Genomic DNA, 23,493 nt, shown 5'->3' with positions numbered 1-23,493 from the left:
CAGAACTCATCGAATTTAAACCCAGGAAACTTGATGAAACCTTCAGTGACCCACATGTGACCTTTCCGGACTGCACGTTGTCTGGTTCGCAGGAGACGCGGATCCATCGCTTCCTATATTTAAATGTCCCGAGTTAAAAATTAACAGAAACCAAAGCAGCAGCACAGGAGGAACTTTCTGTTGGTTTCTTTGTGTGTGTGTTGCTTTTATTGGGGTTTCCGGCCTTTTCATGGACGTAATAAAGACATCAGGACCTGCTATAACATCCCCCCACACACCACCGCCTTCCACCAGTTTATGTGGTCTTTTTGGTTTCTACAGGCAGCCGAGGACTTCCAGAGGCAACCCTGAGACATTTCGTTTGGATTTGGTGAGAGCTTTTGCAGCTCAAATGGAGCAGACCTGGATCTTTCAGCACGCAGAGCTTCCTCAGGTAAAACGCAGGGAAACTGCCCGCAGCTCGGGAGTTTGTAATGAAGGAGCTGGGAGGTGTGAAGGTGTCTGTCGGTCTGGAGATAGTAGCCTACAGTAGGCTACTTGGTTTAAAGCACAGGAAGAGAGGGATCTTCAAAGATAATGAATGAATCAATGAAATGTTAAAAATTTCCTTCACTAGAGGTCAGGTAACCTTCTGTTTTTTTTAAATTTATGTATTTATTGTTTCCACAGGAACATTTCATTAAACGAGACTTCGTTCTCTGACAGAAATCAGTTCCTTTACCTTATCTCCACCAGGTTGGCCAGGAGAACATTTTCAGACTATACTGATTTATATTTTTCTGTATCAATTATGAAATCGGTGATAGAAAACAAAATGTCATGTGCTGGTTCAGTTCAGAGCAGTGGAGTAATATGCCAGTGTACTAACTTATGAAATTTGGCATTATATCCATTTTGTGTAACCTATTCAGACACTTAAGCCCAGATATAGCATTTTATTTACGCAGTCTTCGTCACAACATGTTCATCGCTCGATTATTTCACAACGCGCTACCTGACGAAATAAATACAGACACGTATATGAGAGAAAATAAAAAAAATAACGTAACGTGTAATCAGTCCAACAAAAACATGTTTTGGTATGTTTAACCGCATCTCATTGTCGTCATTGTGAGCTTTCATTTAAAAATAATAATATAAGTATCCATATTCTTATGAATTGAGTATCAGATAAAATGATTAAATGATTATACATTCATTTTCATTTTTCACTGTTAAACATTTAGTCACCCACCCATGTGATGTACATGTTAAACAGTCTGCAGTGCAGCTGGAATATTTAATCCAAAACTCGCAGATGAGATCTTGTTTATAATTTATAGGTCATATATGTAGTTTTTAGTTTTTATTTATTTATTTTAAGGTGGGGATTGGAGCCCAAGCTCTGAGTGCATCACTGCTAAATAAGGCTCCAAGTGTAAATACTGGAACTTTGAATGTTATCTTGCCATTATCTGTAACAGTGGGGGGTAAAAGCCTGTTAATATATTCAAACCTGTAAACAAGGTGAGGATGTTTCAAGAGCACATTGGCACTCATTACTGTGGTTTATAATCTGTGAAACTCATGATTACACTCTCAAGTCAAAGTGAGGATGGTTAGAACTTAATAATGCTCCTGCTGCAGTCTGTGTGTGTGTGTGTGTGTGTGTGTGTGTGTTTGCAAACGTCTCCTTTCTGATGGGAGAGCACTTCAGTAGAATCTGGCATATCAAGTAACAAAACATTTTAAATTATGAACAGAAACCGTTGGAGTTCAGAGTGTCAAACTTGTCAGAAAGGTCCACATGTGGACATTTCAATTTAAGTTGGACATTACATTGTTTTTTTTATTGTTTTTGTTCTCCAACATGTGCAACACAAATAACATTTATATGTAAAACACACAACATTTTTGGATGTTGCTTTGGCATTTTTTAACAGGCATATTTACATGTAAAAATCAAACATTTGTCACAAATTTTATTCACATTTGTATTTGTACGTGTGATTTATTTGTATATCTATATAAATGTACTCTGGTCAGAGAGGGTGATCCAAACTGAGATATCCCACATCTGTTGGATATGTCATGAATAAAATGTATGTCACATCTATTCTAGGAATTTGACAATAATCCAAACATGAATTTGCTGTTTTGCCTCATTCTTTCCCACACTGGCTGAAAGATGGAAACTAAAGTGGAGCATTGCCAGATTAACTAAGTGCTCCCATAGTTATTGTCTCAGACATTTAATGATGACTTGTCCTAAACTGTCTATATTCTTTTTTTTTTTTTAAGTGGTTGTAGTCTTATTATTTCTATGTTTTATTTTCCAACAAAACTATGAAGATCCTAAAGCTGCTATCTAAAAATATTCCATGAAAGGGATACGAACAGACAAAACACAGTCCAGTTAAAGTTTCTTTTTTATTATTATTTACATGTGCATTATAATGTGAACATGTACTGTGTCTAAGGCAACATGAAAACACAGGAGCAAATAAAGAAACTAAAGACAAATAGCACTTATTTAAGCATATAATTATTCCAAGAGAAAGCTAGAATACAAAAGCTAGACCTCATGTACAAACAAACACACAACAAGCAAGAAGTCATTGGCTGACTATTGTCAACCATTCCCCTCCATTTAACTCAGTGTACTCTCTTGCACACAATGTTTATCTTTGAGTAAGCGTTTTCACTGAATATAAACAAACAGAGACATGATCAAACCCAAATTCTTGCTTAAAACACTGAGACAACCTGGTGACAGTCAGCGCTGTAGCGACTATTGAGCACACAGAGGTCATATTTTCAGGCTGATTTAGATATTTGTGTGATGTAAGGAATAAAATTAAATAAATGAGGAGGGGTTTTTCACAAAAATTATACACCACGACATGTAAAAACCCATTCAGAATATAATGGAGGTCGTATTTACAGAAAATACAATAGAATTATTCAATTAATGATAAAAAAAAAGTGACAATCTGTGATTGCTTTGAATACTGAGTGGAGCACAGTGGTGATATTCCAATAGGCTTAACCCTAAAATCAAGTGATTCCACACTGCTACTGTAGGCATGGCTAACACTGATGTTCAGCTTTGTACCCACAGGAACCAGAAGTGCTGCTGTTTCATTCTATTCTGTCCCCCACTGCTGCAGATCAGATGGGTGCGGTGTTATCACGTCATAAGGGACACTGCTGTATGAGGACCTCCAGCCTTCAACAAGAGAGGAAGGGTTATGTGGTGCAATAGAGCGGGGTCTTTAAGACGAACCTAATACTTCATATCAGCATCAATACATTTAAGTTATTTCTATTTTATTAATGGAAAAAATAGAAATTTATTTAAAGCAGAAGCCTGACTTCTGTCCGTGTTCTGATAAGGAGCTAAACACTAGCTTTATGAGCAACTCTAAAATCTGTTGTTTACATGGTGGAAGTTGGTGGTTTAACCACTTGAGCTAATCTACTTTTCGTTAGCCTGAGCTAAATGTATCTAACTGTAAACTCTACAGTGAAATAATGAGATTGGTGTAAGTTGCGCAAAGATTGCTCATAACAATGCCTGTAATTTAAAATGTTTCTTTGCAGGATGATGACCTGACTGCAAGGCAAAAATCACTTCTTTATTTCTTTTATCTCTACATCACTATAGTAAAAATGTAATTCGAGAAATAAGAGTTGAAAAAGCAGCTGTAAGCTTAAAGTGTCCAATCGAGTCATCACTCCTCCTCCTCCTCCTCCTCCTCTTCCTCTTCTTCTTCATATTCAGCCGTCGGTAAACCAGCTGTTGGAGAGCCGCTCTCCTTGTTCTCCTTCTTCCACTTCATCCTCCGGTTCTGGAACCAGATCTTGATCTGCCGCTCCGTGAGGCAGAGCGCGTGCGCGACCTCTATCCTCCGCCGCCGCGTGAGGTACCGGTTGAAGTGGAACTCCTTCTCCAGCTCGAGCGTCTGGTGACGCGTGTACGTCTGCCGCCCGCGCCTCCTGTCTGCACCTGCACAGACAAGAACACATCTGTCTCCCTGCTCAGATAAAGTCATGTGTTACAGAGTAATCATGAATTTTGTAGGCTAACTAGAAACTAGAAATTTCGTTTGGGTGAAATAAAGAAAATTTCACAAATATCTAAGCTTTGACTTATCTATGCTTCAATATATATATAATTTATATATATATACATTTCTTATATAATTCTGACTTGCTTTAGCTTGGTTAAGGTTATGTTCAGTATTTTGGTTCAAGATACATCATTTTTGTTCTAAAGATAAAAGAAATGATAGCTATGACAAAAAAATGTCCATGTTAAGTATAATTTTAAGTCAAATTTCTTATATAATAAGTTTAAAGGTGTGACTCACTGAGTAAAAAATAATAAGATAATAAAATGCAGTCATCACTCAGCAGAATCAGGTGCCTTTCAGCTTCAGGGCAGAAAACTTGCACAGGACAAAAAGGGACTGGAGCACAGTGATTCATTTAATTTGCAGTTTGCACTATAAAAGGCTACAACTGAATTTATGTGTCTTTTTTTCCTTGATATTGACATAGCATTTTGACTTTTAACTTAAAGGTTTAATAAGTAATAGAAATTACAGCTGTTTACGGGAAGCTTTGCTGCCACTAATGGATTATTTGACTTACATGCTACTATTGAAACAATCCATCATTAAAGGTTTACTTTGACTCTGTAGTTAATGGCAGATTTCATTACATTAATATATATATATATATATATATATATATATATATATATATATATATATATATTATCTTAGTTTCATCACTGGCATTATCAAAACCTGGCAGCATTTGCTTTGAATGTATCCATGTTTGCAAACATTTTGAAATTAATTTTTGAAAGAAGCTTCTATAATGTCTCTATCAATAACTTTCATCTTTGAAATAACTTTCCAAATTGAATTAATAAATAAAGCCTTATAACCTCTTAAAACCTGCTTGTATCTTTGCATCCACTAGTCCAAGGTCTTAGGTTGTGTTTCAACACTGGGGAGGACACATATGAAAGGTGAAACTTTGGGACTCTCTCCCTGGAAATTTTGAGCATCAAACCCTTAATTTCCTGCATTGTGGTGAGATTTGCAACATTACGGACCTTTTCTGCATCAATTTATGGTGGAAATGTCTTTAATTTTATTAAAATAAAAGTCATCTGCTACATTTGTGTTTTTACTGGGATGGGGCAATGTCCATGTTCAAAATATTGTGGGGGATGTGTCCACTGGTTGCCACCTCTACTTCCTGACAAACACATTGACTTGTGGCTCTGTAAACACTGAAGAGTAGTTACTCAATGATGTGGTTTAACTGTTGGTTCAGCTGCTGTCTGTCTGGGCCAATGTTCAATATTTACTTCACAGTGTTTAGACTTAAAGAAGATGTTTGGGTCAACTAAATAATTAAAGGAAATGAATTAAAGGGGGAAAAGAGCAAAAATCTGACTTTCGTCATGCTCTGTAGGGACTTCCAGTAGTTGTTTCTCTGAGCGAATACGTTTAGCAGAAACAGACCCATAATCGAGATAAGAACATGCTGAGAGTCAGGCTGCTACAGCAGGCATGGTAGGACCATCACTAATCTGATTCACAGGAAAACAAATCCATGTGAAATGTGCATGAGTCAGTGCTGAGTAAGACCACAGAAACCATGGTGACCTTCTCCCTTCATGAGGTCATGCAACGCCTGAAGGTTAAGGAGAAACTGGGTCACATTTTCACAGCTCAGAGGTCGGCTGCCGGCCACATAAATGTCCAAACTCACTTCCTCTGTAGAGTTCCCTGAATAGAAAACTCCTCTGAGGAATCTCTGGGATTCAGATGAGTTGGTGCAATATGCGTAGAGATGCCAGTGGGGATAAAGGTTTGAGTTTTGAATGCTACTGTTAAGCTGTTAAATTTAAGTGTTTTTAAAATTGATATCTTTTGAGAGAGAAAAAACAAAAACAGAAACCCTCAAACTCTTTACAAAACAGATAAAGGGTACCTTTCTGGTTTCTGGTTTGTACATTTCTGCTGTTCTCCTGTGGAATCTCTAAACAGACCCTGGCTCACACTGCAATAAAATGCAACGATCAGCCTGTAAAAACTCAGCCTGGGCTTTGTGGCTGTCTGTGCCTGCTTTAACAGCATTAGCTGGTGTTTAGTGAAGCCTCATAAATGAGTGATGGAAGATTTTCTGTTGAAATCTTCACCGGACCAGACAGTGAGCAGAAGAGAGGAGCAACAAGGATATAAACACAGGAAATACAGAATGATGATGTAATGGACAACTTTCACTCTAAATGTTTTTACTTTTTTATTTAGTACAGCCCATCAGCTGAGCTCTAAAACTATGAGATAAAATGTTTTTTTGTTTTTTTTTTCTTATCAGAGGAATGGTTCACCACATTTTTGCAGCACGGACACTTTCCCCTGAGTCTAGTATAAATCTTTTGGACATAAAGTCTCAACCTCCAACTGTCTGTTTTCTGGGTGTAAATGAGTTGAAGAAAGAAAATGGATTTACTCTGATATTGATTTTCAAGCTTCTCATGCAGACACAGGCTGGGCTATAATATGGCACTGCAGGCAACAGCTTTATTACACTCACTGCAGGACTGCTGCTTTTATATGACCAGGCATGGAGCTGCTACAGGGGACACTGAGGTCATGTCCTCTGTATTTTTTCCTGGGATTTTGAGGTTTAAACAACCAAGAGGGAATTTACACTCTGTTTCCACAGGGAGGGTATTTTACAGGCTCTGGAGAGAATAGACATGTTTTGACACTTTTTAAAATCATAAATTTCACCAAGTTTACCATATAAAGGACCTCTGATTCATAACAGATAACATCACACAAGAAGTCTATGAAATATGGCTTTGAAACATAATCTCATTTTAGCAAACGAAGTGCAGAAAATATCATGCATATATTATAACTTCAGATATATAAATCAAAAATGGGGAGGGCTGGGGATGGGGGGACTTTGCCTCATGACTGCAGTATTTCTAGATTCTGCTTGTTTTGGACCTTTAATGTACTGAACAGCTAACAGTCCAGTGTGTATGTAACATGTTAGGAATGATTGAGCCAGTGCGTTTCAGCTCTGCTCCCATAAAACACATTGAACAATGTCAGAGGATGATAACTTTTATATCTGATTTTTTTTTACTTCCTATTTTTTTCTGTCATTCTCTCTCCCTGTCTCTCTCCCTTACAAACACACACACACACACACACACACACACACACACACACACACACACACACACATACAGAGTTGATCAAATGTTGCGTGCTGAATTTCATTTTCCAAATCCCTCAATATCGTTTTGGAGTTAGTTGCAAATTATAACAAAATACATATCAGAGGAAAATCCATCTATTTATTTATTGTATTCTTATTTATTTTGCAAGACATTTACACATTTACTTTGTCCCCTCTTGGCTCGTCCATTTGATGACATTATATTACTTATTTTAATTTCAAGTGTTTATTTGTGTTTATCTTATTTATTTCTTAGGCGTATTTATGTAACATGATGAATATGTGTCTGTACAAATAATGAATTAAAAAACATTCATAGAGCTTTTTCTGGCCCTGTCTATGTCTACTAATTTGAGAGGAGAGTAGCGGAGAAAAAATAATACTTTCAATATAATATATTTACAAACATATACTGTATTCTTCTCTATGTTACCATAGCATTAAAGATGTCTGGCACAGGAAACGCCAGAGTACCGATAAAAATCCCATGATCCTCTAAAATAAGTGTAGGCCTATTTAAATAGAGCACTCATCACCTGCTGTTCTTCAAAAGCTTGAATTACATTTCTGTTCACACAATCATGTTTCTCTACCGTGTGTGTTCCTGCTCACGTGATTTTGTCTGCAACGCCTCTTCGTGTGTGCGTCTGCGTGTATCTGTGTGCGCGCCACAGCTTATCGATGGCAGCGGTCAGTATGTGTGGGTGACTGAGTGTCAGCAGCGTGGAAGTGTGTGTGATTGAGTATGTCTGTGTGCGAGTGTGTGCTTATCTGTGTGTTACTCTCATTTTGCTCCTTATCGAGGTGATATGTTAAAGTGTGTGTGTGTGTGTGTGTGTGTGTGTGTGTGTGTGTGTGTGTGTGTGTGTGTGTAATTTTCTGCTCTCGTGCTGTCGGCGGTGATTTGTTCGCGCTCTAGCTGGCGTTGGAATTCTCTGCAATCAACAACTAGAATGAACTGTATTGTGCTCTCCATTTCTCACACACACAAATACACTTAGAAAACGAGTGGTGAATCAGTGTGTTTATATACGTGCACACGCGCGTCCCACTGACAGGTCGAGCGCCTGCTTTAATAAGCGTTCATGCGGTTTTTTCGCCGCTGTTAACGGGAACATCCGGGACTTCTCCCTCCAATCATCTTGGACTGGACGGGAATCGAATCTAAATTAAAATCTATAAATTCATTACACAGGCTGGCTTGTTTGACCCCACCACAGCCCCTCCCTCCACACACACACACACACACACACGAAAAAACACACGGGCTATGTCTCGCATTTCCTGTTTTCGTGTACTACTTGTTCTCCTGCACTTTCTATTTCATTATGATGCCAGGAATAAATCTGAATATTGCAAATATAGTTTTCTCTTTTTTTAACCTCAGAAGTGGTTTTCCTCATAGGTCATAGAGATGTGATGTATATTTTTTTCACTGTCGTTTATTACATTTATATAATATTGCATATTAGGTGTTGTCGTCTCCACTCTGGCCTTTCAAAACAAAAAAAGACCCAAAACCAATTTGTTTGACTTTATGAGCCTGAAAGGCAAGCAGATTAAATACTTTTAATTTCATGATGCCACTTTCCTTTTTCACTCTCCTTATCACACAGTATTCAGATTGAAAAGATCTCATAAACATGGCTTTGCACACACACACACACACACACACACACACACACACACGCGCGGCAGAGGGACAGGAGGATGTTACAGTAATGTGATGGTAATATGTAAATGAGGAAGTCTGTGGCGACGAGGAAAAGCTATCCAGCAGCCAAGAGGCTTCTATGAGCAGGGACCAAATTTCTCTGAACATAATTTCCGAGTGAGCTTGGCTGAGCTCTGGAGTCTGTGTGTGTGTGTGTGTGTGTGTGTGTGTGTGTGTTAGTTTTGTTAAAGCAACGAACATCGTAACACTGAAATATTTTACCTGACTATCTGTAAAAGTTGAGTGAATAGATCGTATTTCCACAAGAGCCATATTTACGCACATACTTTAAGTCCACCGTGCCACTAAAAATACGAGCGCACACAAGGGCTCCACTCACTGAGTTACGTATAAAGCGAGCGCAAGTTTTAACAATCTTTCTTGTCTCCTTTTTGTCTCCACGTTGCCGTGTCTGGGGACATCTCCCTCACTTTTACGCACGTTTTACGCACAAACACTCTCACCATACTTCCCGGTTTTTACGCACTACCATTCAGTATTTTAACGCAAACATACAAATGCTCTTTGTGCTGTGTGTTTGTTGTTGTTCGAGGCTCCGAGGCCCCGCACCTATTCAGCATCCAGCCTGCTGCTGTCTCACAATGCCGCTTTTACAATCGGGGGAAAGGGCAGGCATTCAAAGATCAAACCCATCTGCTAATTTATAGTGTTTATAGTATTAGCGGATTGTGGTGACAGTACAATAGCACAATAGGCTTTCAGTGGGCCAGATAGTACTGACAGAGAAACACAAGACTATCGGGGCGGAGAGGCTGAGCTGAGCTGAGCCAAGCACTGAATATGAGCGATAACAGTGAGCACCGGGAGAGGAAAAAGAGTTTGTTTGGAGGTTTTTTCACTTTCAAACAATTTGGGATATTTGGGACTCCAGGCACCCTTGCTCTCTCCTACCCCCTTCTTAAATACAATACTAATGAATATTCACCAAGTCTTAAATTATGGTTTTATGGAGGTCGCAGAGCCATAAAAGATCTGCAAAGAGAGGGAGAGGGGTTGTAAAAAAAAGTGACAGAGAGAAAGAGACAGAAAGGCATAGTTCAGCCACCGGCAGTGGCCGCTGCGCAACCGGGCCAACAGTTTAAAGAGCGTTTAACGTAATTATTGGGTCGAACAAATCCCCCCCCCCCCCCCCCCCCCCACACACACACACACACACACACACACACACACCACCACCACCACCCCCTGTCGTCACGTCCTCCTACCGCTCCTCCTTCCAACTCACCTGTGAAGCCCCGCAAATTATCACATCACCTCTCATATCTTTTCCACCCCCACCCCCATCACCTCTTCTCTCTCCTCACCTGAGCTTCTCATCCAGGGGTAAATCCGTAGCTCCTTGTCGTCCAACTGCTGCTGCTCTGGCCAACTCTGCCTCCTGCAGGCCGGCTCAGGGAGTCTGGTCAGTGAGCACAGCTGAGGCCGACCGGGGAACCGCTCCACGGTGCATCCCTGCGGAGAGGAGCTCAGCGACCCGTCTCCCAGCACGCTACATGCCCCCCCTGCGCGAACTTGGGCGGGGTTGAAAGGTTGCGAACAGGGCTGAATTCTCCTGCTACAGCGGTTCAGTCCCGAAAGAGACAAACAGAACGCTGAGGAAGAAGAGGAGGGGGCAAAAGAGGAGGAGGAAGGAGATGAAGAAACCAAGGAGGGAGGGAGAGGGAGCTCCTCACCGTCTCTCTCACTGGAGACATGGAGGTGATATCCGCTGGACACGAGGGCGCACGAAGAAGACACGACAGGAGCAGCAGAGGAAGTCGGGAAGGAATAAGTTGAAGAATCTCTGAAGATAAGAGCGGAGCGGCTCGCAGCGGTTTGTTGGTATTTGGAAAACAGCGCGTTGGTGAAGTCCAGCGTATTCATAATTTGGCGCCGGTGATTTGTAGGCCCGGGGCGCTTTAATGCCGACTTTTTACGAGGCACCGTGAATTATCGGCAGGGCATTACTGTCTAGATTTACACAAAAATTCACCCCACCCCACTCTTCTCTTCCCCTCCCTCTGCTTCGCGGACCACGTGACCTCGGGTCCATGTGATGTCAGGATGCCCAATGGCCGACGGGGGTTTCCCTCAGGGATGCAATATTATCATGGTAGAAATTAGCTGCAACACAGAGGGAGTGACCACACACACACACACACACACACACACACAATACAGCCAGTACAGCACAACAACACGATCTATATTAAACAATCAATACGCAGCAGCTTGGAACGTGTCCACTAATCACCAAGCCCATGTAGAGCTGGAAAACAAAACGGCTGAGGCTGACAAACATCCAACTCAAATTTAAATCTTTACTGTGTGTTTGCTGGGTTGGAAGCGAAAAGCGGAAAACAGTAGATGTGATATTGATTGGACTCGGAATGGAATGGCTCTAGGCGCGTGCGTAAAGTTGCCGAGGAGCCTAAAAGAGAAGATGGATTTCCTCTGTTTTCCACAAACGTCGTCTTATCCCAAACTTGTACTTTTTAGAGACCACACATGCAGAAGAAAGGGTCCCACACAGCAGAACAAAACAGGCTGTTGTTTGCTCCAGAGTTGCCTACAGAGTGCCGCTGCTGACTGGTGACTGCAGACAGAGTAACAGATGAAAACGGTATAAACAACATTAGAGAAAAGAGGGACGTTTAGGGAAGCAGTCAGACGTGTCACTTTGAAAATCATTCTGCAATAACGCTCACAATGAAAGATTGCAGCTGTTGCGGCTACAAGAGGCCCCACTCCAATTTAATTTAACTAATAATCCAAACATAAAGAATTGCAGGTTAATATTTCTTATCGTTGTGTCATGGTTCTTGAAATATTAGAGCTGTAAGCTAGGCACACAAAACTCGAAACCTGAGTGGGTGTTGGAAGCAAGCATGGTTGATGTTGGATGTAACAAAAGAAGAAACACAATCTATTTTATAATCCTGCAAGAAAGAAGAAGGAGAAAAACAACAAGAAGCACATTTTATCTTAACTGGTGGTATAAGTGCCGATGTGTCTCCACACTCAGAGGCATTCGATATTAATCACCTCCGCCTTTGAGTTCAAGTCTGATTTGGCACTGAATCCTGCCCGCAGGGAGAGGAGACTCACCTGGCGTGCAGGTGGTCGGTTCGGTGCTTAGATCCGTACCCGTGACGTTGACCTTTCCCGCCAGGCAGCACAAGTTCAGCAGGATACAATCTCTTCGCTGAGTGTAATGCTTAACAGGCCGACGTTATGCGTGCGTAAAAATGCAGTGATGTTTCCTTTTAATGGGAAGGTTGTGGAGCAGTTAAAGGATTAGAAAGAAAGGGGGCTGTTTGTTTGTCAAATCCAGAAAACACTGTGAGCCTGTCCAATGTGTGTGTTCTGCGGCTGTGCTCATGCATGCCCTCAGGATGTGTGTTTTGTTTTTTACACGGTGCCACAAAGTCATTTACCTTTTCAAAAGGGCAAGTGCCATGTCCCTGTTGTTGTTACCGCAAACAGTTGGAACATCGTGTCCACATCCCACTGAGCAGGCCGCTCAAGTTAAAGGAGTAATGCAACGATGTAGTACTGTACTGTCATGGGCTGAGAGACTCACCACATTGATTAAAAAAATAGCGTTTGAGTAAAAATCCCAATATATCTTCGAATTCTGATCTGCAGTCTTACCACCGATAACCCTGATGACATCATTATTATCATCCCTCTATCTATTGTCCTTAATGATTTGGATAATTGACAATATTCTAATATATATATAATACAACGTATCATATTTTGTCTGCGATGTAATGTCCTAGACGTTTTCTCATTGCGGCCCACCAATCTTTATCAAGAGGGAGACAGGCATCAAATGTCTGACAATGACACTTCAAATGTGCGCATGGCTGGAATAAAGTCTCACAAGGAGCCCTAAGACAGTTTTCTGTTCCAGCCATACCTAATCCCAAGATCGTCTACACTCATTTCATTAAATGCAGTTTGAGCTTTCACCATGTGAGCACAATATGATAATAAGCGAGACCAAACTAGATTCTGAAAGGCAAGGCTACAACATGAAACAAAACCTGTCTTTGTTTATACAGTGCTGTAGTGTAAAAAAAAAAAAAAAAAAATCACACAAATATGCATTAAATCAGATGAGCAAAAGCCGGCTGACACAGATGAACCTGGGGATTTAGTTCTTGGTTGTCCACTTTGCCTGTTTGACAATCCTTCTTTGGATGTGTTCTTCAGAGTTGGCACACCTAAAAATTATCTTATTCTATCAGAATTATCTGCTGCTTATTACTCAACATGTTTGTAAACTAGCCTTCTTGTTGTATAGTATAAGATACTTGTTCTATGTGGAAACAAAAACCAGAGACACTTTTTTTTAAACTCGCGTCTGCTCAACAATAATATGGGAAAAGCTGCAACTGTTAAAATAAAACGAATTGCATTAGTGTGCACTCTTATGTCATTATCATTATTTGGTGGACGCAGCTCCGGTTGTATGTGAAGTCTGCGGCCTTTGTCTGTGCCTGAATGAGGCTCACACGCAAACTACTCCACCGGTTGTGTTTGACTTCCTTTATCCCGCGTCTGTTTTCCAATTAATAACTGGAAACCTGATCGGATAAATATTTGGTGCTTTGATATCACTGGGATATGGCGCTCCATATAGTCTGAATAACAAGCTATAGTCCATCGTATTAAGATAGATGCTGCTAAATATGCATGCTCGGTGTTTGATCTCCCCATATGGAAACAATCGACCTCAAGTCGTCATCCTGATGATGATGGAAGGCAGCGTAATAGTGAATATAGAGGTCTGTAATAATGTAAGTGGAGGTGGAGAACCAGGCAATAAATAAAGTGATGTTTGGATAGGCTGTGGGTTCTGTGTGTGTGAGTGGGTGGACGGTTATGGGTGTGAGGAAGATGGGGGGGGGGGGGGGGGGGGGGGGGGGCGTCTGTTGTTTTAAGAGGAGATTTCCGAGTCGAGGCTTAAATGTTTGGCCTCGTGAACTGAACGGTTTTATCAGTCTGGGTGCTGACAGAGTGTACAGTGAGAAGTGGGGAGGGAAGGCGAGAGGTGAAAGGAGAAGAGGCGAGTGAGGAAACGGGGAGAATAAGGGAAAGGATGAGGAGTAAGTGTGGGTAAAACGAAAGGGGGAAGCAACTCCTCTGACATTTCTTTCTTTCTTTCTTTCTTTCTTTCTTTCTTTCTTTCTTTTTCTTTCTATCTCTGACTTCTAACTTCCAACTCTCAACTGATCGTCATCGAGCGAAACATGAGTGAAAGATTACATCCAGGAAATCAACCCTCACCAGCAGAGCTCTGTTTCACATTAAATGCAGAACGCAACATTTTATTACATTTTTTCCTCCTTTTTATTTTTATGAATGTTCTCTTTTTTAATCTGCACTGTGCGCATGCTTTTTACCCAAAAAAGAGAAAAAGGAAGACAACATAAAACAAACACCATCGATCAAAAAACGAACTAAAACGAGAAACGACAATTAGAGTGTGTAAAAAAGAGACCCGACCTACTAAAACGGCATAAATAGGCAGTTTCATGTTGTTGGAAATTTCATTAATTGCTACGTCATCATCATCATCATCATCATTATCATCATCATCATCAATCAATCATTGCCATAACAACAACAACAACATAGAAGTGAGAAGTACAGTAAAAAGTGCACCATCATCATTTTTTTAACTTAAAAACTATACAGCTGCCAAAGATAAAATTGTTAATGATAAACTTCTAACAATATAGAAATGTTTCCACAATAATTGTTCCACAAAGAAAGGAAGCTATCATTTTTCTTTCATTTTTTGTTTGTTTTAAACACTAGAGTAGACTATGTTTATTTGACTTGGATGGATCACCCCCGCCCTCATCAATTGTATTTTTTTAGTTCACTTTCTTGCTTCATTGTTTCTTTTTTTTTAATTCCCGCGGTTTTTACAGTCAGCAGACAGAGGCGCGAGGCCCCTCCAGTCCGTCCGGCCCGCCAGTCGCCATTTTGAAGACTCAAGTTCCTTTCCATCAATTGAATTGTGGAGACAACGGAGCAGTCCAATGGCTTCGATTAAGACAACAACAGCCCCTCGCCCACCCCCACCCCCCCTCACCCCCTCTTGTCCAACTCTTACACCCTCCTCGCCCTCCACCTCTTTCACTTCTTCCCCTTAATTTCACCGCTTGTCTCCTTACATTTGCTTGTGGGTTTTCTCGCAACAATCCTCATTTACAGTGGCCTGTGGCCCCGCCGTGCCCGCCACCGCCACGGGGCCTCCTCCTCCCTCAGCACCTCCACCACCACCCTCTCCGCCTCCACTTCCGCTGCCATCCCGCAGCTCCTTCTCCCTCCTCTCCCTCTCCACCGCCTCCTGTTCGCTCTTGCTGCTGGGGAACTTGTCCTTGTTGTTCTCCTTCTTCCACTTCATCCTCCGGTTCTGGAACCAGATTTTCACCTGCCGCTCCGTCAAAGCCAGTGCGTGCGACACCTCGATGCGGCGTTTCCGGGTCAAGTAGGGGTTGAAGAGGAACTCCTTTTCCAGCTCCAGGGTCTGGTAGCGGCTGTAGGTCTGCCGGCCCCGCCTCCTACCCGCAGCTACTGGGGGGGTGGGGGTGAGGGGAAGAGAGGGGAGACACGGGAGAGTGGAGGGGACATTATTAGAGGCAAGACTACACTCTTAACATCTTGGTGGTCATGGCATGAAAACCAAACAGACCTTCAGGCCTATTAGGCTGCGTTAATTAAAAAAGGCTATTCAAACCGTTTATTCCAAGAAGGCTAGAATTTTTAACATACATTTTGACGTTCTGGGTTGGGGGACGCTTGGATTAACTACCCTCAATAACAGAAAGTAACAGAAGACTTTTGGAAGAATTAAAGACATTCACACCATAAATGCGTGCAGGAAAGCCAGAAATCGGTGCGTAAAATTCCTCCAGCATGGGGGATATCAAGTGTTTTGACGCTGAAAATTTTCTGGCAACCGCACTTTGTATGTATCCTTCTCAGAAATGAAATAAAACCTACACCCTTGTGTTCTGGGGAGGGAAAAAAACATGACAAATCAACACCAGCAGTCACACAAAATCACGAATTTTGCTTATGCAGGTATAGTGGGCTAAATAAAATAATAAAACAATAAATAATCAGTTGATAGTGTATGCTTTAGGTGAAGACATGGGAAGAAATAGTCCCAAAGACTCACGGTGACGTCATCACACAACTTTTTGTCTAACCAAGAGTCTAAACCCAGAGATACTTGGGTTTAAAATAATATTAACAAACAAACCAACAAAAAGATTTTTTGGCTTTTTTATGATAAGCAATCGATAATAAATCAATGATCTGATTGACGACAGTCAACAGTGGATTTACTGACTAATCGTTTCCACATTAGTTTATGACCTGTGATGTAATGATAGTTTTCCAAAATCAGAAAATATGAAAATGTTAGGATTTGTTAGGATGGTTGTGTTTGAGTGTGTGGCGGTACAAGTGGGGTTGCATTTACAATGGTCTTTTGTTAATTTCATTGGTGTTAGGAGGAAGTATTTTTCATATTGAAGAATGCCAACAAATCCCATTAAGTTTCCATGGTCATCTTTGTCTGTGGTTTGCCACTGCGATCCCCAAATGTAGAAGGGTAAATTAGAGGGATTTTCTCAAGTCAAATCGAAGATGCTGTTAATGTTGGAATGCGACATGTTAAAAACAAGTCCACTTTTTTAGTGTTCAGTGCGTGTGTCGAAAAATGATGTGATACTCATGTGACTTTAATGTCTCTCTCTCTCTCTCTCTCTCTCTCTCTCACACACACACACACACACACACACAGACACACAGACAGGAAGATAGCTAGCCTACTACTCTTCAGACATGAGTCAAAGAACTCTTTCAGTCCGTCAGGAACTCGCCCACAGCACACAGTGACTGCAGTTATTAACATAAAAAGAGAAAACCTACAGACAAATGCACTGAGCACTTACAGATGTGCACATGAATATTTAATGCTATAAATACATCGTAAACACTTAAAAGGGAAAAAAGACCCCGCGCCGTAAGGATCAGAGCAGAGACGACAGAGCTGCATCCACTCATGACGAACACAGACTTTTAATTAGAAATGGTGCAAACGATGCCGAGTGAAGATAAAGACATATTATTATTATCAACAGGTCATCAGTACTCTGCTGAAAACTGAAATCTGGAAGCAGCGCAGGCAGAGAACCCAGTGTACAGACGCAATATAAAATTCATAAATACTTAATATGAACACACAAGGTCAGATATTGTGTGTTTTCTGCGCACAGGCTGGACAAGCATAGGTGCATGACTTCTTTGAATAATTAATCTGTGAAATTCTATCGTTCAGCTGCATTTTATAAAGCAAGAGAAGACAGACAAGATGTCCTTGCAAGCTATTTTGTTTTAAATATCTCCTATACCTTACATTTGGATGATAACAGACAGATTTTAGATAAATTGTAAGAGAGAAAAGATGCTCGCGATGCTTGCTTCCTCATTAAAATGTTCCAACGCTCCTAACAAACTAGACGTTAGTTCAGCATATAGGAGCGAATAAAACTGAGTCATTTAACCGCGAGCAGCAAACCCCCGACAGTTCACACATACAGGACATTTGTGATTATATTTCCATAAAACTGTTTGTCTTCTTTGATTATTCTACCATAAAATGAGTCCAGTGGCAAAAGCCAGTGATCATAAGGGTGTGAAGTAAAATAAGAAAAATTAAAAAAAAAAAAAAGAAGAAGAAGAAGAAGAAGAAGAACATGAGATTTGTCATGATTGGCAGGTTTGACTTTAGTGTTAATAAGAAAAGGCTAAGGGTAACGCACCTGCGTAGAACTGTAGGAATTCAAATATGTCAAAGAAATTAAAGAAAACACTGTCTTTGGAGAGTACCAATCTCTTGGGAGCTTTCTGGTCTGAGTTGATCCCCTACACAGACACACACACACACACACACACACACGCACACACACACACACACGCACGCACGCACACACACACACGCACACACACACTCCTCCCAGGACAGTAAAGTTTCTGGATTAAATTAAGGGACAGGGTAATGACTTCGATGGAAGCGCATTTAGTGCTATAATCACATACAAGTCTTTTATAGTCTATCTCCACTGATCACATTATAAAAGCCTGCAGGTACAGGGTGAAAAATATCTTCAATATCCATTATATATCTACTACCAACTTAAGTCCAGCAGGATGATGTGACTCGTGCTCTCATTGCATTTCCACATCTTGCGCCCGTCTACGGGCACAGGACTGCTTTTTATGGTAAAACAGCCACAAGACGCAGACAAGGGAGTCTTTATGGAAATGCATGAACTTGTAAGTGATGTAAATGTCTTGTATGTGTTATCTGTCACAGGGCTGGCGCCGTGATTTCGTGCTATAGGGACTAAAGGGAAGTGGGCGCCACATTCACTGCTGTCACCAGCCATGAATTAAGGGAAATGTGAAACACTTTCCTGGATAAAATGACAGCACGGACGCTTTGATCCGGAGGGTTTTAGACGGAACAACATGCACGGGGAATTTAACCCCCAACCCTGGCTGCGTCAGTGCACTGCGCTTTTGGAGGAATACATTAATTTGGCATAGCGTCAGCTAAAGGATTACTTGGTCTTTTACGGTTGGAGAAAATGTTACAAGCCTTGGGATAGTGAAACATTTTTAAGACCTATTATATATGAAACCTTTACAAAGCCAATTAGATAAGCCCTAAACAAATGCATGGTACTTGGCAGTTGACATTTTGGAGAAAGGAGAAACGAGGTTTACACTCGACAACAGATGCCAATGAGATCCGAGGCAAAGGACACTAATACCATTACATTCATTCTTCGGCCTAATCAGATTTTATTCTATATTCATTTTTAAAGTCGAGATGATTTATGAAGATTTCCATCCACAGCGGTAACAGTCGTAAAACGGCTCATATTCACGAGTTTAGAATAATCCTCGGATATTAAACCTCCAGCTTGGGGGCTCAGGAGTATTTCAAGACATATTCTGTGGGTAGGAGCCTCCTCCGGTGCTGGGGTTATAATATGAAAGGTGTGGAGGAGGCGATATCCCTCTTTAAAGTACAAATTATGAAATGTACCCCCTCGTTAAAGGGGGATTTCCGAGGTAAACGGGGAGGATAACCGCCTCCGTCGCTGCGCTCCATCCTCCCGTTTTACCTACGAAACACCGTCCGCCTTTTTCTGCTATTATAACTAATAAATCCTCACGCTGAGCAACGATAATATCCCATCAAATCGCGCACGGGCTGTAAGTGCGTGCAGCATTCTCGGACTTCAGCGGCGCAGACTTGAGCGGCTGGTTTCCTGTTTTGACTTCTCGGCCACCAGGATGATCGGAGCTGCCTGCAGCCGGACCGGCACGCCGTTAAGCCCAAGTACACTGTTGGAAAACTATTAATCATGAGACTAATCACTGTCATCGTTTGTAAATAAGGGCAAAACCTCTTAAGAAGTCGTTTCAGCCCCGCGCATGAGTGTGGCCGCTCGTATTTAAAGCTGGGAATGATTTGGAAAGCCGTCAGGGAGCAAGGGGGGGACAAGTGTTTGGGAAAATATAACAGAGGCTTAAAGATGTAAATTATGACAATTTACAGGCCGCACAAACAGAAAATCTTCAATGCAGATAAACGAGGAGATGCAGCACACACACTGCTGGGAGGCACTGGGGAGGAAAAGTGTTCATAGTCTTATAAAAACGTGCGTAAATGTGAATTAGCTATTATTATTACTGTTATCTGTAGCAGGTGTATGTCGTACATGGGTGGAGAGAAAGCAGCTCGAGGTGAATGCAGACCTGGGCTGTTTTTTATTTATTATTTTTCTATTTTATGGTCATAATCATGAAGCCACAAAAGTCCTGTACAGGCTATAACCCGTCTGCTGTCCCACTTTAAAAAATACAACCGAGAACATAAGCAATAAACTCACACACTCACACACACATGCACACACACGCGCGCGCACACACACACACAGCACTGCCTAAGAAATATGGGCTCAAACAAAATAGGCTACTATACATGCCAATCCATTCACTGCTCTCTCTCTCTCTCTACCTTTAAGTCTATGTCTCTCTAACACAAAAATGCCCTCTTGCATAATCAGTCTTATTGTGCTGTTGGTTTAGGCCATCAATTATAAACTCGCCTTTCCTATAATGCAAATATTTTTAGATTTCTTTAAGATTTATAATCTGATCGTGTTGAGCCAATCGGGCCTGATCCATATATTCACACACTGTGCGTGCCACAAACACACAAAGACCACTAAGTGTTCACACAGGACACAAAAGCAAGCTATGTTCACACTGACGCACGCGGACGATACTTGAGGCATGATTTTGATATTTGAGTCAACGGATCAGACAGGCCTGCGAGTTTCCACATCACACACGCTGCGAAGGTGCTACATCCGAGTAAGAATACTCTTATTTTCCCCTTATCCTCTCTACCCACACATTCACACATGCACTGCCCTCCCCATGCTTTAACCCTGTGGGGAACTGGCCACCGTGTAGCCAAATAATCCCGGAGACCACAGGCAAGTCGTAAAAGCAAAAAGAGGCAGTAAAAGTTTAACCCGGGTCAGAGCTGCATGTCTAAAATGAGTCTGTGCGGCTGGAAACAACTACCTCCAACAACTCTTTCCCATCTGCTCCAAGCAGGGGTTTCTCAGATTTTGGAGGGGGGTTCTCACGAATAGGTCCCCCCTCCTCCTCACCATCTCTCGCCTATTTTTTGACTGCTTTTCTCCTTCTCTGAGCTTCCATCCCGGCTCTTCCCGGCCATTCTCTCAGTATATGGCCGGGGCAATTAAACCCTAAAGTCATTCACAAGTTTTGGTGCTGCCAATAAAACCATAAACGCGCTTTGAACGCAGGAAGCTCAAATTACCCTGCTCCTATTGTTACTTTTAAAATCACTTTTCCAACTTTCTTCCACTCTTTCCTCCTCTCTGTGACTCTACATTCTCTGTCTGCCTCTCCTGGAGGAATAGCAGCTTTGCTCCTAACATGGACACTCACCTTGCGGGAAAGAAGATTCGCTTTGAGCAAGGGAAAAAGCTAAGACGGAAACAACCACTGTAGTCAGTTTATCCATTTCCTCACCTTGCGGCCTCATCCAGGGGAACAGCTGCGTCGGCGAGGGGCTCTGCTCGGTTCCCTCCGCGTCCTCGCCGCCGAGCCCCGGCGCGCTTCCCAGTTTACAGTCGCTGTACTGGACCAGATCCGCGTCCTGGGCCCCGAAAAGCGTCTGCCGCTGCAGGGCGTCGTATCCGTAGAAGTTGCCCGGCTCGCCGTGGCATGTGACCGCACAGGGGCTCTGCTGGTACGGGTTGCTGGGCAGCGTGGAGGCGCTGTGGTGGTAGAAGTCCTGGATCTGCGGAGCGTGCTGGAAGGTGGCGCCGGAGCCCGGGCCGTACACCACGGTGGGCCGGCTGCCGGCCAGGTCCTGCGCGAAACCGCACTCGTAGTAGTTCGGACGTAACGAGTCCCCGCTTTTATATTTGGAGAAGAGCGAGTTGACGAAATATGAACTCATCTTTTGTGTTGGTGTTTATTGTTGTTTCAGTTTGTGTTCGGCTCGGCAGAGTCAGAGTGGGACTGAAGGAAGCGACCCGCGGCTCTCAATTGTTTTTTTCTTTTTTTCTGCTTCTGTCGTGCGTTTTGAGGCAGAGAAACACCGACACACACAGAGAGACGGAGGGGAGGGAGAGAGAGAGAGTGAGGCAGGTCTGCCGCCGGTGTCGGTGACCGTTGTTGTGGTGTTTCCCTTCACGGCCACAACAGACGAGCGGTGTGAGTAACGGTAACGACAGCCAGCCAGAGCAGTAACAGCCACAACCACCGCAACAACAACAACAATCACACCGATTCCATAAAATCTCCAGCGAAGAAGAAGAAAAAGAAGAGGAAGGAGAAGAAGAGGGAGAAGTAGAGGAGGAGGAAGGGCTCGTGCGCATCACAATTCCGGTGTTAGCGCTGTAAGCGGGAGCCCTGTCGCGCTCTCAAACGGGTATTCCGTGATTTACTCCTCTGCAAATGAGTTGTTTCATATTTTCTCTCTCTCCCTCTCTCTCTCTCTCTCTCTCTCTCTCTCTCTCTCTCTCTCTCTGGCTCTCTCTCGCGCGCGCTCTCTCCCTCTCTTTCTCTCTCTCCTCCTGGCCCTGGTGTGTGTGTGTGTGTGTGTGTGTGTGTGTGTGTGTGTGTCGGTTTCAGGGATAATTTGCATCTATTATCAGCTCTTCATCCCATTGGCTTTTCCACGCACACAGACCAACGTGCACGAGCGCACACAAACACACACATATAGGGTCTATTACACTTTTTTTTCTTTTTTGCGCCTGTACGCGCACGCGCATGTAAGCCTTGATAGTCTCCCGGCGTCGGCTCGAGGAGCTCCGCGCTCCTGTGATAATGTAAAGGGAGTGAGAGAATGAAGAAAGAGAGAAGAAAGAGAAGAAGAAGAAGAAGGAGAAGAAGAGGGAGGAGGAGGAGGGGGGGTGAAAGAGAATAGGTGCAGCATCAAGCAAGGGGTGGGGGGATTGGGAGGGGGGGTGGTAATGAGAATTCTGCCGCTTTGCATCTGATCAAGTGCGCACACATAAGCACGCACACACCAATCTAACCAACCAAAGGAAGCAGAGATGGATTTTTTTTTTCTTACTTTAAAGCTGAGATTGAGGTTGGGTGGTGATGCTCGCGGTGGTGGAGGTGGGTTGGGGGTGGGTGTATTGCATTGCATCTTTGAGAGCATCTCCCTCATTAATTGCTCTTTCTCATTTCTCCCCCTGAATCCTTAAAGGAGAGCGCGCGGCTGGCTGCACGGGAGCGAAGTGAATGAGGCCCGAAAATGTCAGGGAGCCTGGGCGAGAGAGGTTAACACAGACCGAGGAGAGAGAGAGTAGCGGGGTAGCGCTTCCTAATTGGTATCGGTTTTAACAAGTACTGGCCTATAAATGTAATTGAGGTTTTAAAACTAGTTGTCAGAGCCTCTTCTTGTCTTCCATTCCAATCTGACTGCTTGCTGGTCAGAAAACAGACGAGCTCCTGGACGCATGCTCTCTGATCATCGTATACTTTTATAAATATGATCTCCATAAACATGTAAGGAGGACCGGGGAGGGTTATAGGCTGGGAGAAAGTGGCTGTAAACGCTTTAACAAACTATAAAGCTCCATAAAGCGGAGGGGCAGTGTTTACTTGTTTACGTCCGTGCGGCAGAGAAACAAAAAGGAGGGTTTTTACGACGCGCCCTTTGCGCGACCGGGGGCCGTAAACGCCTCATCCTTGCCCGGTATTTAATTGTCATTTTCCCCGTGTTTTCCATACGGTTGTGGTCTTTCCTGTTGGAATGTAAACTGAGGTTGTAGGAGGGCTTTTCTAACGAGGGATAAGTTGTGGACAGGTTAAGCTCGGCCTTGTAGAACAGCCGGCGCTCGTAAAAAGTA

General features: G+C 42.6%; 2 protein-coding genes across 3 annotated transcripts; both read right to left on the bottom strand.

Moving 5' to 3' along the window:
• Positions 1-2,390: 2,390 nt before the first annotated feature.
• Positions 2,391-10,965, bottom strand: LOC117268923 (uncharacterized). Its single transcript, XM_033645693.2, has 2 exons — positions 10,300-10,965; positions 2,391-3,988 (listed from the first exon to the last, which is right to left on the bottom strand). Exons 1-2 carry the CDS (start codon positions 10,856-10,858, stop codon positions 3,714-3,716), a joined length of 834 nt encoding a protein of 277 aa, XP_033501584.1. The 5' UTR covers positions 10,859-10,965; the 3' UTR covers positions 2,391-3,713.
• Positions 10,966-14,311: 3,346 nt separating this feature from the next.
• Positions 14,312-22,606, bottom strand: hoxb8a (homeobox B8a). 2 transcript variants are annotated; one of them, XM_033645691.2, is made up of 2 exons: positions 21,152-22,606; positions 14,312-15,571 (listed from the first exon to the last, which is right to left on the bottom strand). In XM_033645691.2, the coding sequence occupies exons 1-2, from the start codon at positions 21,582-21,584 to the stop codon at positions 15,165-15,167; spliced, it is 840 nt and encodes a 279-aa protein (XP_033501582.1). In that variant the 5' UTR covers positions 21,585-22,606; the 3' UTR covers positions 14,312-15,164. The 2 variants fall into 2 exon arrangements, with proteins under 2 accessions (XP_033501582.1, XP_033501583.1); XM_033645692.2 differs by having other exon boundaries at positions 14,312-15,568; positions 21,152-22,593.
• Positions 22,607-23,493: the final 887 nt, after the last annotated feature.

Source organism: Epinephelus lanceolatus, chromosome 18, assembly GCF_041903045.1.
Source record: "Epinephelus lanceolatus isolate andai-2023 chromosome 18, ASM4190304v1, whole genome shotgun sequence".
Classification (NCBI taxonomy): domain Eukaryota; kingdom Metazoa; phylum Chordata; class Actinopteri; order Perciformes; family Serranidae; genus Epinephelus; species Epinephelus lanceolatus.
The sequence above is the reverse complement of the archived record's forward strand: the minus strand, read 5'-3'. Positions and strand labels throughout refer to the sequence as shown.

Excerpts from the sequence above, each read along its gene's own strand:
- LOC117268923 (XM_033645693.2), bottom strand. The coding sequence starts at position 10,858 with ATGAATACGCTGGACTTCACCAACGCGCTGTTTTCCAAATACCAACAA. Across the intron at positions 3,989-10,299 it reads CCCCTGGATGAGAAGCTCAG|GTGCAGACAGGAGGCGCGGG; the intron begins GTGAGGAGAGAG and ends TTGTCTGTGCAG.
- hoxb8a (XM_033645691.2), bottom strand. The coding sequence starts at position 21,584 with ATGAGTTCATATTTCGTCAACTCGCTCTTCTCCAAATATAAAAGCGGG. Across the intron at positions 15,572-21,151 it reads CCCCTGGATGAGGCCGCAAG|TAGCTGCGGGTAGGAGGCGG; the intron begins GTGAGGAAATGG and ends CCACCCCCCCAG.